General features: G+C 40.7%; 1 protein-coding gene across 1 annotated transcript; it reads right to left on the reverse strand.

The window, feature by feature from the left end:
* Nucleotides 1-1765: 1765 nt before the first annotated feature.
* Nucleotides 1766-19334, reverse strand: dusp3a (dual specificity phosphatase 3a). The gene is made up of 3 exons (XM_028566930.1): nucleotides 19021-19334; nucleotides 8837-9069; nucleotides 1766-3869 (listed from the first exon to the last, which is right to left on the reverse strand). Exons 1-3 carry the CDS (start codon nucleotides 19212-19214, stop codon nucleotides 3640-3642), a joined length of 657 nt encoding a protein of 218 aa, XP_028422731.1. The 5' UTR covers nucleotides 19215-19334; the 3' UTR covers nucleotides 1766-3639.
* Nucleotides 19335-20351: the final 1017 nt, after the last annotated feature.

Consider the following 20351-nt stretch of genomic DNA (forward strand, 5'->3'; position numbering starts at 1 on the left):
TTGAATATGAATGTACATGTAATCAACTGTGGACAACAGAAAGAATGCAGGAGCTAATCCTTGATGCCATATAGAAATATAACATGACATATAAAGACTTAAGACATACTGACGATACCTACACGTTATAGACACATTGCTCATACATTCATATATGTCAACACTTAAATATGTATATACAGTATACATGTATATATTCATATGTATATAGATATATCAAAGGAGGAATAAATAGTGCCATTAATGGGGTGAGACAAACTTGTTTCCGCTCGCCTCTCTACTGAGACAACTATCGCTCTGGATTCATGCTAACATGCCCCGAGGCCATTTGTTAATATGCAATCTGATGTGAGGGACAAAGTGAACTATTCTCTGAGTGATGCTGGTGGTCATCCAGCTCAACAGCTCTGCCTTCCCATCTCTAACCGCCTGCACTTTGATGGGAATTTGTCTCAAAAACAACTTTATTTTTTAAACACTCCATTGCTGTCCTTCCTGGCACTAGGTTTAGTTTACAGTAATAAATACTTTCAAAATGTATTGTTGAACTACTGTTAGCCTATATTTAACAACTACAGCCTGAAGAGTCGTATTTAGATGCGTGTACATTCTATATATCTGATGGGGGTATTGACATATATTGCAATGCTTAAGTACATACAAACAAAAAGTGTGATGTGACCCTGTGTGTGCATAAAGTCAGGCATTATTAATTACTGTATGACACACACACACACACACTTAGGAGCAAGACATGTTGTGTATGGACCTCTGACAAAACTGTGTTGATGAGACAGGGGTGTTGGATACTGACCGAATGGCTGTGTCAGGGAAGTGGCAGTGGACAACTCTCTGGCGTGATGACTGGAACTTTCAGTTGGAAGAGTTGGTGGCATCCTTCCCTGGTGATGCATCTGACTGTTCAAACTAAAAGGCCTCTAGTTTGAAGGTGGTAAACTGGTAAAAAATCTGGGTTTTTTGCTTGGAAAACAATGAAAACGATTTATCGATTACCAAAATATTTGAGGACTCATTTTCTGTCGATCAACTAATTGAATCATTGAGCTGTATTTATGTTTATTTTGCCGTCTCAGTGCAGCAGTGCAAGAAATACTGCTCAACTGGATAACAGGTAGCATTTATCAAAAGAATTTCAGCATTGGCTGACAATAAAGTTGTATCATATCAGCCATGATCAAATCTCAACTTTATGTTTATTCACCAAAAGACGAGGAACAAGAGATTAAGCGGTGTTCCTGCTGATCGGGCCTTCTAGTGCGAGTCTTCACAAAATGTGTGTAAAAAGGCTTTTCAAAATTAGCTGGCTTAGTGGGGACCATCAGTGTCTACACAGGATGTGTTCAGGGTAGAGGTGTGACGAGATCTCGTCCACGACATTAAACAAGATTAAAATGTGAAGAGGCTTCTCATCGAGGTAAAAACTGTCTCACAATATCGGTGACAAGTGCAGAGCAGACGCCAGTAGACGAGTCTAACCTGGTTGGTCCTTTAATACAGCTGGCTTTGAAGATGAGTCTGGTTTGGACCTCTAAATTAGCATAGAAGATCCCCCGCCCATCCAAAGTTGACTCTGAGTTCACTTTTGCAGAGCGGTAGCGGAGTCGCAATTGTACAAAGCTGCCGGTAAAACCCAGCGTTAGAACGCTAGAGGGCATATGGCTGCTCTCTCTCTCTCTCTCTCTCCCACTTGCGCCCGACACGCACACACACACACACACACACACACACACACACACACACACACACACACACACACACACACACACACACACACGGACTGCAGTGTGCAGTTGAGTGTGGCGCTGACTCGTGCAGATCGCTCTCTTTCTCTGTCTTTTTTTAAATGAGTCGGAAGCAGAAAGGGAAACCTAACTTTACTTTTAATGATATTAAACAAAGAGAAATGTTCTCCCCTCGTCTTAAAATGGCCATATATCAATACAAGAGCAGCCTACTTCCTTGTGTACCGCTGCAATGAAACACTTGGTTACGTCGGAACCTTGGTTCTCTGAGTAAAGACTAGTTTTTCAGTCATATTTCTTAATTGAAGTTTTCTCTAAAATAGTGTTGAAGTCTCGCCTTGTTGTCGTGAGCTGAGTGTCTCGTCACACCCCTAGTTCAGAGCATAGGTCATCTGCGTTTTGGCAGCGTTCAGAGCCCAAAACACAATCAATGTAGTTACACGTGTAAAACTATGAATTTAAAAACACACTGTAAAGCATAAGTGGAGCCCAAGCCGCTACGTGGCCTGTGTAGACAGCTGGGCTGATTAAAATAGGATTATATCTGTTCTGTCTGAAAAGCGCCCACTGTGTAGACAAGCCGTACGTTTGTTCAGTCCCTTAACTAACTAAGCTCTGGAAAATTGTTACAGTGCTTATTAAAAGTGTTTCCCACTAGTATAACACTTGCCTCTAACACACAAACCGAACCAGCAGATTGTGTTTAGTGTATTTATCAACCTCTTCTTTTCTCCAGATAATGAAAGTTGGTGAGTAAAATAATTGAGAATTATAATAACTTCAAAAGACTGCCACTCTTATTATTTTCAATGCAGGAGGAAATTTAATTAGTAAATACCCCACTTTGGAAATTAAATCCTGTATATTAGCTCATTTGAAGGTTTGTTTTAAGAGGATTTTCAGTCCAAAGTTGCTCTCAGATATGGTACTGCAGGCTGATTGAGCTCAATGACAAACCGAAATAACGTCACATTTAGCTATAATGAACATTCGTCAAATCAGCAGCTAAATATGTCCTGCTACATGAACAACCCGTTATTTTTAATTAGCTCGACCTTTGCTGTCGCTGTTCCTGCTACCGCTGTCAAACTAGAGGCCTGAGAGAGTCGAGGATGCCGACTGAAATGCTACAACAGAGCTACAGCTTGCATTAGAGTGTGAATCATTTGTGTTTGTGCATTAAATATCTGCCCCTAAAAGGTAGAAGAGAATTTCAGGATCAAGAGGGCCAACAAAACCTTTTTTTGTTTGTTCCGTTTTCATGGAATGTTTTGTGATTTTCCTCTATCCATTCACATATCGCATATTTTGTCTGCATCATGTGTGGCCGTTCGGCTTTTTAATATCTAAGAGTTCATATGGGATTTATAGAGTCGTCCTGCTGGCGGAGACATCACTGATATTCCCGGCAGTGGAAAACTATGGAATGATTGTGCTATAATCTTCTATTCAAGGAAAATCTTAAAAATCAGGGCAAAGTTTTCACCTTCTCAACTTGCGGAGGATTGAAGGAATGCTTTAAGGTACTGCTTCCGGGCGCTAGCAGCGAAACGTCTGCACATCTGTGTGGAGTTTAAAAAAGGGGGTAGTATGTGAGATCACACTCTTTGTGGGAGCAGGCAGCGGACTGACACACGTCCTCTTTAGGAGCAGCAGTGGCAGACCTGAACTGAAGATTTATAAACGAAAATGTGTGAGATTGTGTGTGTGCATGAGGAATAATCATCTACACAGATAAATGCATGTATGTTTGTGTTTCAGAATACCCCTTGGTGTGTCAGATGGGTGCTGGTTTGGTCAAGGCGGGGTCCGAGAGCAGCTGAACGCCTGTGAAAGGCATGATGGGAGGAGACAGGGCAGAGGGTCTGTCCTGCTTTCATTTGGTCTTTAGTTTGCCCACCTCCCCGTTCAGCTTGCCCTCCTTTGCCAGCTTCTCGTTAAGTTGGCACAGTTGGCGAAGGAAGCCGTCGTTGGGACCAATTTCTCTCTTATGCCTCACGGTGGCCACCGCCAGCCGGGCATCCATTTTGTGGCGCAGCATGAGGTAAGCAACAACCATGGTAGGGGAGCGGCTGTAGCCTTCTCTGCAGTGTACGTACACTTTCCCTGGAGGGAACAAATAAAGAATAGAACGACAAGATGAGTGCTACTGTATATGTGGTGCAGAATCAAAAAAAAAAAAAAAAAAAAACACACCACCAAGAAGAGTCCTATCTTGAGTCATTTAAAGGATTGAATACAATATCTACATCTTGCTGTCAACAAATGCCACATAAAGACCGGAACAAACAATCAGCAACAAACCACAATCAGCTCTTAGCCCATTGGTTCATTCTGAAGACGTAACAATTTAAAAAACGGCTCAGGAGTATTTACTTTTATTTTAAGAAAAAGGTTCAGTAATTTCCCAAAACAGCTGGTCTCTGTCGTTTTTAGCAAACATCACTCAAATAAAAGGGAAGAGTGAATTTGTTGGGGACAATTTTTAGCGGCGGAGAGAGAATCAATGTCTTAAAGGTCCCATGACATGGTGCTCTTTGGATGCTTTGATATAGGCCTTAGTGGTCCCCTAATACTGTATCTGAAGTCTCTTTTATATAGACCTTAGTGGTCCCCTAATACTGTATCTGAAGTCTCTTTAATATAGACGTTAGTGGTCCCCTAATACTGTATCTGAAGTCTCTTTTATATAGACCTTAGTGGTCCCCTAATACTGTATCTGAAGTCTCTTTAATATAGACCTTAGTGGTCCCCTAATACTGTATCTGAAGTCTCTTTAATATAGACCTTAGTGGTCCCCTAATACTGTATCTGAAGTCTCTTTTATATAGACCTTAGTGGTCCCCTAATACTGTATCTGAAGTCTCTTTTATATAGGCCTTAGTGGTCCCCTAATACTGTATCTGAAGTCTCTTTAAATAGGCCATAGTGGTCCCCTAATACTGTATCTGAAGTCTCTTTTATATAGACCTTAGTGGTCCCCTAATACTGTATCTGAAGTCTCTTTTATATAGACCTTAGTGGTCCCCTAATACTGTATCTGAAGTCTCTTTTATATAGACCTTAGTGGTCCCCTAATACTGTATCTGAAGTCTCTTTTATATAGACCTTAGTGGTCCCCTAATACTGTATCTGAAGTCTCTTTTATATAGGCCTTAGTGGTCCTCTAATACTGTATCTGAAGTCTCTTTTATATAGACCTTAGTGGTCCCCTAATACTTTATCTGAAGTCTCTTTTATATAGACCTTAGTGGTCCCCTAATACTGTATCTGAACTTTCTTTCCCAAAATTCAGCCTTGGTGCAGAATAACAGCCACTAGAGCCAGTCCCACAATGAGCTTTCCTTAGGATGTGCCATTTCTGTGTCTGTAGCTATTTAGGAGGAGGAGGAGAGAGGGGGGGCAAGGTGGAGGGTGGGGGTGTGGCCTTGACCAACTGCCACTTTGCTCGTTTGAAAGCCATGATGTCTCTCTCTCTCTCTCATGGGTGGGCCAAATTCTCTGGGTGGGAAAAGCAGAGAAAGGGGAGGTAACCTTGCTCCTTATGACCTCATAAGGAGAAGATTCCAGATCGGTCAATCTGAGCTTTCATTTTCTCAAAGGCAGAGCAGGATACCCAGGGCTCGGTTTACACCTATCACCATTTCTAGCCACTGGGGGCCCATAGGCAGGCTGGGAGAACTCATATTAATGTTAAAAAACCTCATAAAGTGAAATTTTCATGCCATGGGACCTTTAAACAACGGCTCCCCTTTTAAAAGTCTGTCTATCTGTTTGGTGCGACAATATCCCAGCATCATGTTCCGTTGAACATGGATTTCTTATCTGTAATATCACAATCCAAATCATATATCATCTATCATCATATCATCTTTAACAAATCTTACTGAGCGCAGAGCAACATTTTGGTGAGCAGGCGAATGGAGAACAGAGATGTGGGGTGAGACATGGGAAAGAGACGGAAAACTGATTTAAAATTCACTCGTGCCTTTTAACGGGGTTCAGCTCACACATGCCGCTCCACCAGAGACTCTTTTTTTCTTCTTTTATTTTTTTTTTAGAAATATTTCTAAATGCAAAGTAGGGCGCAGAGTCTAGACATTCATTTTACAACATCTTAGTTCTGAAAGTTAGTTAAAATCACGTAGGAAAAAAGCAATCAGCGATCATCCCTTCAATCATCGATATATGGTCCGATCGCCAATCAGCACAAGCTGACCAAATTTCATATGAAAACATTCAAAAGATATTGCTTTACATGTTTGACAGAAACAAAGCGATAACTGAACATGTCACACAGTGACACAAGATTTTCCTATACCCATATCTTTAAAGAACCTTAAAAAAAACGTTAAATATCAAATTTACAAAGAAACACAAAGAAGAGTAAAAGTGTTTGGGGAACATATGCTGTGATCAAAGTTGCCTCCCGAAGCATCTTCTGTGCCAGGAAATGCAAATACAAGACCCGACCTCTGCTGCAGACTCGGCAAAGTCAATCATCTTCACTGCACCCACATCCTTCATGAAGAGTCTGTGTGTGTGTGTGTGTGTGTGTGCGTGCGTGCGTGCGTGCGTGCGTGCAGAAAACACATGTATGTTCTCTGTCCTGCATTTGTATTTCCATGTCTGTATACCCATCTGTGTGTGAATCATGACTTGTTTCTGTTTGCATCTCTAACTTACATTTTCATAAACCCCATGGGGGACCTGACCTGGCGAGCTTCACAGAGTGGCTGATGTGCCGGGCTCTGGTCAGATCTGCAGAGTCTGCACTTTATTTGAAACCCGACACCTCTCTGTGTCCCTCTCCCAGTATCTACCCCCAGCATCTCTCTCCTCTCTGTAGTATAATCTCCTTCTATCCCTCTCCTCCTCTGCCAATAAAATGACCTCTTAAATATCTAATCACCACAGATCAATGTTGACTCTACTGTATCCTCTTGTTGGACACGCAGGATCTCTGGCTCAAGACTTCACTCATTTTCTCACTCCATCACTCACTCGCCAGTCTATATCGACGACGGTTCAATTTCAGGGATTGTTCAGGTGCCGGCGTCACCTACCGCTTTCTTTGTGTCGGCATTTTAAACTGCGGTGGATTTCTGAGGACTATGGTTAACTGCTCCTCAGATCTCTGCAGGGTAAATCCAGACATCTAGCTAGACTATCTGTCCAATCTGAGTTTTCTATTTGAAAATCGCATTTTGAGATTTGAAAGAGCTAACTGCAGATCCGTCATTTGATCTATTCTTAATATAAAAAAAAAACATTGATCATTGCCCCTTTTAGTGAGGATAATTTTGCTGATAGTTTCTACTTATAATATTTAGATGAAAGTATGCAATGTGAGTTTGTGAACATGACCACTTATTGTAACACACAGTAACCTCATGTCTTCATTATGGCAGACACGTAGGAAAAATGCACCAATGCAGTTCCTCATTAAAATCCTGGACCTGTGACCTTTTCGGAGCTTGCAGCTAGTGGGGTCAACATGTCAAATATAATGTTGCACAATGTCAAACTACATACAGCAGCACCAGGCAGCAGAGTAGAGGTGAAACACTTCTATCATCCTCCTTCATCCTCCCTCATCCTCCCAGTGCTCTGCTCTCCTCCACAGTCCTTGTTACAGTCGCTCTTCACTCCTGATTTACCACGGTGCTGGTGAACCTTTGCCAAACTGTCTGGAAATGATGACTCTTTTCTGTGTCGTGGCTGAATAAATCCATGTTATAAAATACAGTGTTCACCACACTAATTAAACACATCCCTCACGTGCAGTGACAAAATAACTAAATTTAGTTGCAGCTTTGGGAGAGCTGGGGAAAGATTTCTTTTTTTTTTATAATGGGGGGATGGTTGATGCCTCCTGGGATTGATTGTTCTTTCAATCTATATATTCTTCTTTCCAAGATGCTGCACAACACATGTGAGATGTTAAAATCCACTACACCTGACTTCGTAGATATATCAAACAGCTAATTTTAGACTTTACTCTCTTGTGATATCTGCATTTTGACCATTTGTCATACCGGTACATTGTTTCATTGTTTTATTCTGCTTCCGAGTCCAAACGTGTCATATCGCCTTTTTAACACATTATAGGACACAATGAGGTGGATTTGGTGCTACAGGTGTGTTATGCATGGAACATTTCGACATGATCTGATAATGGAATATGGAGCAGGGCTCAGGAGTGTGTCAGATTTAGCCTGAGATGCTCAAGGCCTTCATTATTATCTCCTGTGTTCACTCTAAGATCCACTGCAATGAGGCGTAGAGAGAGTGAATCATTACAAGATGTCTTAAACTGTGTATCCTTTGTTAGACAAGTAACAAGAGGAGCTTGTTTTCATGTCTAAACATGTGGAGACAAATTACTTTTTAAGTGGGAGCTACTGAAGTGAGAACGGCACTGTTCTCCCCTTTGATCTCCCTTTGGTGCATTTGCACGAACTGATAACAAGTGGTATAACGTTTTCTGCCAATATCCGCTAAACTATAATTTGTATGCTTACTTTGGCCGTACTGTAGTCTATGTCCACGACGTTCCACTTCTGGGATTGCTCTGGTGATGCAGGAAATTCCGCTGCCGGATGTCTTTTCGCTGATGTCCGTTTCCTTCCGCTTACTTTATTCTTATATTATTATCTTTTCATGAGGACTATGGTTAACTGCTCCTCAGATCTCTGCAGGGTAAATCCAGACAGCTAGCTGTCCAAATGTGAGTTTTTTTGTTGCACGACTAAAACAACTTTTGAATGTAAACAACTTTGTCTGCATTTGCTATGATAGCAGTGAAAGTGAACCAAATCAAAGAAAAAATTAGCTGAAAGATGCAAAATTTGTCTGTAGAGGTAAGAGCTAATAATTCTCTTTGAGGTCATCATTATAAGCAACAACGTTTGCATACAAGTAGTGATCCAATGCCAATATGAAATATAGATTTTATCCGTTCTTAGCATTTAGCCCATCAGCCCAGTTGACCAACTGACCAATCAGGCCACCTAAACAGCGCAACATTAAAGTCTCTACCGCTCACACTTCACCGGTCAAAATAAACTCACCTTTGCCATTATTGTGTGCGAGGGCCTTGTCAATAAAATCGGCTCCCTCCTCAAAGAAGGCACTGAGGTTAAACTGCTCCGTGTCGTTGGCCTGGATACCGTGGTACGTGATGCCCGTGCCGGCGTAGAAGTCCACACTGGTGTTGACATGCATGAAGGAGGTGCCCTCCGCCACGTTGAGGATGTGCGTCACTCCGAGTTTTTGCAGACGCATTGCATTCTGGGCTACGAACCTGGGTGTGCAAGATTTAGAGTGGAAAAATACATTCATTTAATTACTTTAGCAAGTTGCTGATGTCTGTGACAAGTCTGCTGCATTTAAAAAAAAAAAAAAGTCTGTACACCAGTATAAAGTGCTTCTGTTGATGGTGAAATAAAACTTTGAGTATAGAGCAGCAGAGCATGACATCTAAGACAAATAACAGCACTAATAATACCAGCAACGGAGCGTGTCAGCACAATTTATTTTAAAGTGAGATTTTGACTATGTAGGTTGCATCTTTCACAACCACTCGACCTGTGTTTCAGTGAACACCGTGTGTTGGCAGTATCACAGCATCTCTTGATAAACCAAATATAATATTCACAACTTTATTATCTGCTGGGAGCTGTAGAAGCACTTCTGCATGTTGTTGCTCTAAAACAGTACTCAAATGTGTCTTTTCATTAGGGCTGCACAATAAACAGTCATCGCGATCAACTGGCGCAATAGACAAATCGCGAGACATCGTGACTTTTTTGAGTTAGTTGAAAGAGAGTATCAGTAGAAAACTGCACTTTAAAATGGAGCAATTTCCTTTCGGTGTTTTAAATTCAACAAGCAATTTGTTAAATTTTAGCAGAATACTGAAAAAAAGCAGAAAGACGGAACTTAGTACACTTTATTAACAGTTTAAGTAATATCGCATACTGCATATTTTCCCTAATATCATGCAGCCCTGCTTTTCATATTTTTATTCTGTAGTGCAATAACATTATTTTTAATTGCTTTAATTCATAATTTAATCTAGAAAATGTAGTAAAAACTGAATGTCCATCACAAGTTCCCACAACCAAGGCCCACAAAGGTGTTTCCACTTGTTCTGCTTGATTAGACTCAGGTTGCAATTGAGAAGAGCTAATTCATCTGATTGTGTACACCTGTTCTTTTCCCCTTGAAAAAAGCCCTATAAGGGTGTGAGGAGAGGTCCAATCAGGCAAAATAAGTCAAACCACCCGTGCATGTGGACCCTGTGAATCTGCTGCTTTTCATGTTGGATGTTTTGTTAGAGTTATTTAGTCTATAAAATGTCAGAAAATACGGAAACAATGTCTATCACAAGTTCCCAGAGTCCAAGGTGATTTCTTCCAACAGTCCGAAATCCAAAGAAATTGAATTAACAATCGTATAAAGCCTGATAGACATGAAAGTTGTCGTGGCCACAGTCGAACGGCAGAATTGTCCAGAGTCCAGACTCGCAGTGTTTAGTCAGAGAATAAAATTATACATTTCCAAGCAGGATAAGAAAGACATGGCTAAAGAGCTTCATATCCAATCTTATTTTCGAGGAAACAATCTGTCTGCTCTGCTCCTGCCGTACTGCTCTTTGTTAGTAGGAAACAATACTGCATATTAGGCCTATACACAGCAAACAAACCATAACAAAGCAATACAGGGTTTTGGCTGCTCCAGCCTGCCTGGCTCGATGCCTGTGTACACTGTTACGATTCAACCTGGCTGAAGGCACTGCCCATTGATTTTAAATTAAATGCTTCTTTTGTATGTGTTGTATTAAAGTTTTATGGAACATTTAGTGTCACTAATTAGGTGTGCAGAATTTATTGTTTTAAACAACAAAAAACTGCACCATAGTGTTCTCTCTCTCTCTGCTGTACAGCGAATAGAGACACAAATCATGACTTCAGAACAGTGTACTGTATTTAACGTGTGTCTTCTTTTCTCCAGTGTTACCTCTTTCACTATTAAATGTATTTTAAAAAAGTTGGGTTCTTTCATAAAATTTCACAAAATTAGGTTTATGCCAAAGCTGTGATTACCGCATTATTATGGACCCCACGTAACTTCTAGGCAAAACCCGCCCTACGAAGCAACTCGATTGGTTGGGTTTAGGCATTGACCTTGAGTGGTTAAGGTTAGGATAGCCGATTGGTCAGGGGATAGGACCTGAACAAATTGGGTTACATTACCTTGCGTAAGCATGGACACTAGAGATGTGACGATACCAGTATCGGTATTGGCTCCGATACTGCCTAAAACGCTGGTATCGGTATCTGGAAGTACTGTAGTTTATGCACCGATCCGATACCATGTAATTAAGACCTAAAGAAAATCTACGTTAAAGTAGTTTATTTATGTTCTTTTTCCGTTATAACTGACTGTCAAACTGGAGAATAAAAGAAAGTTCTGGGGCATTCATTGTTTCTGTTTGTTCATGTTTCACAAAGAGTTTAACCTGAGTCAGACTGACAACAAAGATAGTAATCATATCACATCCATACAGGGATAGTAGTATACAGCTGTTAAAACATAATAAAATACAGTATACAACACACTGGTATCGGATCGGTACTCGGTATCGGCCGATACGCAAGTTCAGGTATCGGAATCGGTATCGGGAAGCAAAAAATGGTATCGGGCCATCTATAATGGACGCCTGGCCAATAGTAGTGTGTGAATGCTATTGAAGGGCGGGTCTTGCCTATAAGTTGCGTCGGTTCCATAATAACGCGTGATTACCTGTATAGTGACAATGTAATGTTATAAGCAAAGATGTTTTAAATTCTATAAAAGATTCAAGAGTCTACATTTGTATAGTGACAATGTAATGTTATAAGCAAAGATGTTTTAAATTCTATAAAAGATTCAAGAGTCTACATTTGCCTAACTTTTATCCCAAACTCAGAACCCATCCTTGGAAATGTAAGTTGTCTTTGTTATAAAAAATAAAGAACAAATAAACCGATTTCTGGATTCCGGATGATTTATATTTGAAGATTTCCAGTGTAGCCAGCGACATCCGGACCAAGACTTCCTCTTCCGGGTTCGATCCCAAATTGAGAATGGAGTTAGAGATGAGAGACGACTGATCTCTATAAACCAGTGTTGCCACAGTTACTTTGAAAAAGTAACTTAGTTACTTTACAGATTACTTGATTTTAAAAGTAGTTTAGTTACTTTACAGATTACTTGATTTTAAAAGTAACAAAGTTAGATTACAAGTTACTTTATTAGTTACATTCAGCAGCTGCCGACAACACCCCTGCAGCCTCAACATAAAAATGACAACCGGCTTACTGTGAGGCAGCTCGGCGTTGCCAGTAGCAGGATCTGGTTTATTATGGCACGAAAGAGAGCGAGTCAGCCGTGTTTAAGGGCAGCATTTGCGCTACAACATAGGCCTACTGCCCGACCAACTTCTTCAACTCTCCCCCACTTACTGGTTTTGCACCGAAGTCCAGCTTTTGTTGATTGGGTGGTGGGGGACCTTCTCTCTGCGTCGCTCCACCTGCTGGGACTTGCGCTGTAAGTTTGACTGCAGCGCTGCAACTCCAAATGGTTCTTCAAATTTGACGAAGTCGCCACCAGCACAGAGTGTACAACGGAACTTAATATTGCCGTCTTTAGCTGACACAAACTCTAAATAGTGACTGTATTTCCAGCTAGAAAACGCGCATCTCTCTCGTCCCTCCATTGTTGTTTTCTTTTGTGTCGCTGCGTGGTAAACGTGAACTGTCCACATGCTGAAAACGTGACTTGTCGCATACCTGACTTCACTCCCCGAGACGCAAGAAGAAAGCAAAAATATATATTTTTACTAAGGAAAATGACAAATAGTAACGCACAGTGACTTGGATAAGTAACTTTAATCTGATTACTGGTTTGGAAATAGTAACGCGTTAGAATACTCATTACTGAAAAAAGTGCTCAGATTAGATTAACGCATTACTACTAACGCGTTACGTGGCATCACTGCTATAAACAGATATACAGTATGCACATGAATGCAGATAAATAAATAAATACGTCCGACTCATTGCATTGCATGCAACCAAAGCCCACTCGAACATGATTGATCAATACTGCTCGGACTACAAACTGAAACCAGAAAGCTTCCAATACCAAAATGTTGTCCAGCATTAATATGCAGATTACTTTTAGACCAAAGAAGGATAAATCTTCATGTAACATGTTCCCCCTGACAGTGCTGTGTGTGTTTTTGTTGCTGTGTATCTGCTTACAGTCAGTATTAGGCTGTGAGGCGAGGCTAGGTGACCCTGGACAGTTCCCTAGAGACAACTCCCTCTGCAACAACTAATTAAAAAAAATCCTCTCTGCCACCATTTTGCTTTATGGCCATTGGAGGAGACCATCTGTTTGTGTGTCAGCAGTGACTCAGAATTCATAATATTCCTATGTTGTGTGTGTATATATATATATATATATATATATATAAGTATATACGTTGTGTATATTTAGACTTATGTGCATAAACGATTGAGTAAATGCCTACATGTACAGTATGAGAACTTAAAATGCAACATAAGTAATGTGCATCTGTGTGGAAGGAGAAGTGACTGTACTCGAGCAGCACTTTTCACATTTACTGTACTTGTACGCAACACAATGCAGAGGCACACACTCTGGTTCAAGCGAGTTCACAGCCAATGGCTTCCTTCCTATTTACCTGCCCTGTCCCAGCCTCCTCCACCCTGGGATCTGCAGTCCCACAACATCCATTATTAAAGACCAGCTTCACAAAGAGCCAAAGTGTTTCTCAACGCAAACACACCACACCTTAAGTGTGTCCCTGGGCTGCACACGGTGGGTTCGTAGTGCTGACTACGACTGATCTGAAAACAGTGCAAGGGGTGTGAGTTCTCGAAAATACACTCATAACCCATTCAAGGGATTTTTCTGACTAGTTCATCAAAGTGCCAGGGGTTGTTGACATCGCTCACACATTATCATTTTTAAAAATCTATTGTATTACTGCAGTGGTACTGGTTCTGGATGGGCCTGGATTTTTTTTCCATCTCCCTCCCAGATGTCTGTTATCTATTAATCTCTTCTGGGTGATGTATTGCTTTGTCCCTAGGATTAGTTAACTTTTAGGAGAATATAAACTAGCAGCAGTGGTTTATGTGGATACAATTTAAATTGCAATTAAGATATATTATATTGCAATACAAAAAAATATAATGAATGCAGATGCATACAGGGCAAAGGTTTGATGAGTATGAAATTGATTTGGAGTTTGCACTGATCTATCAGCAGGCATCCAGACTGAAAGCAGCCCTGTGTTAAAACAACACAAGGCCTTTGAGGTACCGGTGAGACATTAAATAAATCTTAAGTTGAGCAACAGATCTGTGAATTTGAAAGCTAATAAAAACACTACACAGTGGTATGTAATATTCTTATAAAATGATTTTACAATGCGGGGAAGTTATCATGCCGCCAATTTTATTCTCTTTTGTTGCGACAATCGTGAGGTAAACAGTAAAAAACCAAAAAAGAAACGGCGTTCTTATGACAAAGTTATCCACCAGGAACATGTGCTTGCGTGCATATGATTCGCAACCGAAGCGCCTTGGCAGATGACGTTGGCATAAAGTGAGCCAGGTTCAACTTTTTTTGTGTTTTATTTTTTATTTTTTTTTGCCCGAGCCCGCTGTGTAAGGTAAGCAAAGTTAAGTCTTTGTGGACTTTCAAGGCCCTGAAAAAAATACTTCCTCAGTCAGCTTTGTACTATGAGTAATGGGTTTCTACGAGGACCACGTTGGAACCGTTTTGGTTTGAAGTGGATGGGGCACTTCCACGCACCAATCCCAATTTACCTTTAACATGTGAATCAAAATGTGATGACAGTGGAGGGGTTTTTGCTCATATTGCCAGAGCACTGCCAATTAAATCTAATGAAACCACACTCTATTTAATATATAGTATACTATAGTGCACTATATTTAAGGTATGCCATTTTACTTGTCTGAATATAGTGCCCCCAACAATCACACAATGCAATGTTCTGCATTTTACAGATGTGAAAATTACCGCCGTGAGCACCTCTACAGCTGCAAAATAATTATGATTAGTAGGCCTAAGTCTCCAAAATCTCAATTTACTGCTTACTACTGAGTGTCTAATATATAAAAAGAAGTGCACAAGTGATAAACATCATGGGTTATTTTTTTATTAACTAAGCTATAATGTATTTTCATGAGTGCCAGAAGAACAATCCTATATTTAATTTTGTCCCGGTTGTTGCTTTAAAGTATAGATCGTAGCCTAAAATAGGTCACGGGACCGTTTCCCTATGAGGGGGGGGGGATCCCGTGATAAGAGACATTAATGAATATTTTTAAGGACAAAGCTTCTTTTTCTAATTTAAGCCTTGAACTGTAATCGATGATTGCCGGCCAGCTACATAATTGTAACAAGGTACGACTAATAAACAGGATACATCAGCCTAAAGGCTTAGTGGGTTCCAGTGGTGGAAATAGTAGACAAGGTGCAGGCTTTCATCAACAATCAATACCACCTCGCCCTGCCTGAGCCATTTGTAATATTACATGTTACATTGCGCTGCCCTTTCGACTTGTTTGGACTGCCTATGATGTACTTTAATGGTAAAAAAAAATCAACTAATTACCCCACCATACTGAACATGGCCACTGATAAGAGAGAGTAAAGGAAATGCTTCTTTGAATGATTATAAAAGAACACAATTTCCTCTTCCGAAATTAAAATCTCTTCTTCAAAGCACATTAGAGTCTCTCTTTCAAACCCACAGCACTGTCTGATCAGCTTCAGCTGCACACGACTGCCAGCACTTTGTTTGCAGACTTGGCCCGGGCAGACTGGCATATTCAGATTGATTTTTGTTGTAGCACTGAGGTACAGTAATGTGCTTGTATTCCTCCACCACTCTCTTGGCAGTGACTGGAGCCAAATGATGGGCTGCACAGAGACACTACGTTTCTCAGGGGCATCCCTGAATCCGTTCTCCATCACGAATCCATAAAAGTGAGATTAAGAGCTGCTCTGTAAAAGCTTATATTACATTACAGCACAGTAAAGTGTATTTGAAAATTACATTTCCTGTAACTGTTTTTATTCTTCGATGGCTGTTCCGACAAATTTGACACTTGAAACCTAAAAATGAAAAATTAAATTTTTTCAGTATTTTTGATATTAAACGTGGCTCATCTACTATCTTTTGGGGTGTCTTTCCCCACATGTCGCCTAAGAATACCACAGACTTTGTATAAAGCTGGACGATAGGGGTGGGGGAAAAAAATTGATACAGCATAGTATCGCAATATTTTCAGTGGCAATACTGTATCGATACACAGACGCCAAGTATCGATCTTTTATGATATATGTGTTGGTCAGTTTGTCTGCTTGACAATCCCATTTTGCAGCAATAAAATTGAAGTGAGATGAACAAACAGAGAAATGTATCTTTTTAGATAAAACAGATGGTGACAAAGTTTCCTTTTGGGGACATAATTTGAAATTGGGAAAAATTTGAAATTGCAAAAAAGGTAATAAATTGCAATATATCGCAGAATATTGCAATATCTTTAAAATCACAATAATATTGTATCGTGACGCAAGTATCGTGATGATATCGTATCGTGACGCCTCTGGTGATTCCCACCCCTAGCGGACGAGTCGTCTCCACGTCCTCCCACTATACAAAAGTGAAGCCAAAAATATCTTGGATACAGGCACTGCCATTTTATAATTTTGGTTCCAGTATCTGCGCAGTAGTGATCGGGCGGTGGAGCCGTGGTATCGAAGTCCCGCCCATACACCGGTCCGACCAATTGCGAGTCAATCCCAGCTGTCAATCCTGATGTTTCACCCCGTTTTTATAGCACCAAATAACTGCCTAAAAACCAAACAATTGAACAAACATCAGTGTGATAAGAACTACCTTAAATGACATAAACCATCTTTGGGAGAAAATTATATGACGTGTACTTTGATTTTTTGAGTTTGGCTCATGTCCCATCTGCTAACATGGAGGGGGCGGGGTTTATGACCTGAACTGCAGACAGCCACCAGGGGGCGATCGAGATGTTTTGGCTTCAATAATACAGTTTATGCATCTAGCCCTGGTTTGGACAGGTAGCAGGAGAGGTGCCAGTTCACCTCCTGGGCACTGCCGGGCTGCACCGAACCCTCAACTGCTTGAAATGACGACTACGTGGCAGCCCCTTCGCTCTGACACCTCTCCATTACCGCAGGTCTATGGATCCTGTGTGTGCATGTGTGTAATGTAAAAACAGAGTGTAAAAATGTATTTTCCTTCAAACATAAACAATTAGCCGATACATACCAAATATCAAGAACAGTATCAGCTTCAAAAATCCAGTATCGGTCGGGCTATAGATCTATAGATCGTATAAGTAAACAAGTGTAAGAATCTAACACACAAAGGTTGGAAACCCAGCCGTCGTGACAACTTTTCATTATGCTTATTCATTATCAAAGTGCGGATTACGAACAATTAGGGCTGGGCGATATGGAGAAAATCAAATATCACGATATTTTTGACCAAATACCTCGATATCAATACCGCCGCGATATTGTAGTGTTGACTATTGGTGCTTTCACAACATATTTACACAATGACATTTTTGATAAATAATCATCAGTAATGTGGATATAATGACTAAGTGGGTAAAGAAGGCAAATAATAGAACAGTTACAACAGTCTGGTAAGTTCAGAAAGTGACATCACTTTGCTGTAATACAGCCTTTAAAACCAGGAAAAGACAACATTTACGCCATATCACGATATCCAAAATCTAAGATGATATCTAGTCTCATATCGCGATACCGATATAATATCGATATATTGCCCAGCTCTACGAACAATAACACATCGATTGTGACTGCAGTGATCTGAATATCAGCTTCTAATGACTGTAAGTGTACTGACAGACAAAACTGAGGAACGCTGTGTATTTGTATTTGCGCATAATACATCTCATACACAATCTGTACACATCTGCGCAAGAAGTACCAGGAACTGGTTTTACTGGAACACAGAGCTGTAAATTCTTAAAGAGTTGGCATGTTCATTACTAAGCCAATAGCATCCAGTCCACCAACAACCATGGATTTATGGTTCGCCCTCTGCCATGTTTAATATACAAATACATAATGTAGGCTATACACTGTATGCATGTGTTTGTGTGCTCAGCACCTTTCACTGTTTGATACAGGTGTTGGAATTAAATTCCACAGCAGCTATTTATTTGTCTCATGAGATTATGAGACAAATAAATCATATGTCCAATGAGATTATACACTAAGAAATGTGTCCTTTTGTGTTTTCTTTTGTTTTATGAGATAGAGAACAAAATATTTTGGCCTATGCCAAATGGGCTATGGGCTTTAGGAAATTGTGTTTACTGTTTTTCTGACATTTTTGCTTTAAAAAAACCCCCACCATTATCAAAATATTTGCATATAAATTTTCTGTTGATAGACTAATCGAGTAAATCGACTGATTGTTTCCTCTCTAAAATAAGAAAATGGCATTTCTTGTGCTTCCTACTCGCAGTAAATGATGACAGTCAGCGCTGGGTGACCTCACAACAGGTTTATCATCTCTACACAAGTTATTCATGTTCTCAGAAAAACATAGCCAATTTTTTTTTTTCGTAAAAGGTTACACTATCATAAATGGGTTTTGACACTTGTATAGGATTTATTTGGGAGCGGCTCGATGAAGACGTGATTGCATGGCAGTAATAGGCTATTAACGATGGAGGAATTCATTAAGCAAAGGGGTCTTTGTGTCCGTCCTTCATTTGTGAATCCGGGCGTGTGTAGGCTACTATGAATTAAAGGGAAACATGACTATGCCTCCAAAATACTATTATTAGGCTATTATTATTTATGTTACACTGTCCACCTGTCCGGCTGCTTAGGCACATTTCCGCTGCTGATATTTCGAGAACAGCCCCAATTTGTTGACAACAACAGGCTGTCGCTTCCTCCATGATGATAGTGGAGACACCAAAATAGCAACGGCTTGCCTGGACATGCGACACTACTGTTGTCATTGTCGCGTCTGGTCGGCGAATGGGGCGCGAGCGTCTTTAAAAATATATATATCCTTACCTGTCTGAGTCAAACGAGCATAATGAAATGATGAATGACTCACGCGTTACCGATGTATATTCGGGGGAAGACCTCGTTGAAGTGTTGTGTCGGTAAGCTGTAGAACCCGCTGCCGTTTGTCAGCAGCTCGTTGAGTTGTTGGTAGGTAACGTTAACCTCGCCGCCGGGAGCCGGGGCATCCGCCGGTGGTTGCTGCTGCTGCTGCTGCTGTTTAGCAGGACTCAGGTGTTTCTTCATGGCTCTTGTTTTCCCCTCCTAACTAACGTTAGATAACAGCCAGCTCCAGACTCGCGTATTCATCTGCATTTTATATTCGCAAGTGAGTCGTGCGCGAGCTGTCTTCTTGTCTACGAGGTGTCTGACGATGAGGCGGGAGCGTTTTTTATTTTTTTTATACAGCTTCTCCTATTAACGTCAAGTACAACGGAGTTGTAACAGGTAGTTCCGGTCAACAACTTTCAAAATAAAGACATTTTGATTAAAGTGCTCTAAATTAATGTGTTAAAGGTCCCATGACATGGTGCTCTTTGGATACTTTTATATAGGCCTTAGTGGTCCCCTAATACTGTATCTGAAGTCTCTTTTATATAGACCTTAGTGGTCCCCTAATACTGTATCTGAAGTCTCTTTTATATAGACCTTAGTGGTCCCCTAATACTGTATCTGAAGTCTCTTTTATATAGACCTTAGTGGTCCCCTAATACTGTATCTGAAGTCTCTTTTATAGACCTTAGTGGTCTCCTAATACTGTATCTGAAGTCTCTTTTATAGACCTTAGTGGTCCCCTAATACTGTATCTGAAGTCTCTTTTATATAGACCTTAGTGGTCCCCTAATACTGTATCTGAAGTCTCTTTTATAGACCTTAGTGGTCCCCTAATACTGTATCTGAAGTCTCTTTTATATAGACCTTAGTGGTCCCCTAATACTGTATCTGAAGTCTCTTTCCCAAAATTCAGCCTTGGTGCAGAATTACAGCCACTAGAGCCAGTCCCACAATGAGCTTTCCTTAGGATGTGCCATTTCTGTGTCTGTAGCTTTAAATGCTATTGAGGAGGAGAGGGGGGCAAGGTGGACGGTGGGGGTGTGGCCTTGACCACTTGCCACTTTGCTCGTTTGAAAGCCATGATGTCTCTCTCTTTCTCATGGGTGGGCCAAATTCTCTGGGTGGGAAAAGCCGAGAAAGGGGAGGTAACCTTCCTCCTTATGACCTCATAAGGAGAAGATTCCAGATCGGTCCATCTGAGCTTTCATTTTCTCAAAGGCAGAGCAGGATACCCAGGGCTCGGTTTACACCTATCACCATTTCTAGCCACTGGGGGACCATAGGCAGGCTGGGAGAACTCATATTAATGTTAAAAAACCTCATGAAGTG

The sequence above is a fragment of the Perca flavescens genome, chromosome 21 (genome assembly GCF_004354835.1).
Source record: "Perca flavescens isolate YP-PL-M2 chromosome 21, PFLA_1.0, whole genome shotgun sequence".
NCBI lineage: Eukaryota > Metazoa > Chordata > Actinopteri > Perciformes > Percidae > Perca > Perca flavescens.

What these genes read in the sequence shown, in the direction of transcription:
- dusp3a (XM_028566930.1), bottom strand. Translation starts at nt 19,214, where the DNA reads ATGAAGAAACACCTGAGTCCTGCTAAACAGCAGCAGCAGCAGCAGCAA. An exon ending in CGAATATACATCGGTAACGC is followed by an intron (nt 9,070 to 19,020) that starts GTGAGTCATTCA and finishes TTGCACACCCAG; the next exon opens with GTTCGTAGCCCAGAATGCAA. An exon ending in CGCACACAATAATGGCAAAG is followed by an intron (nt 3,870 to 8,836) that starts GTGAGTTTATTT and finishes TGTTCCCTCCAG; the next exon opens with GGAAAGTGTACGTACACTGC.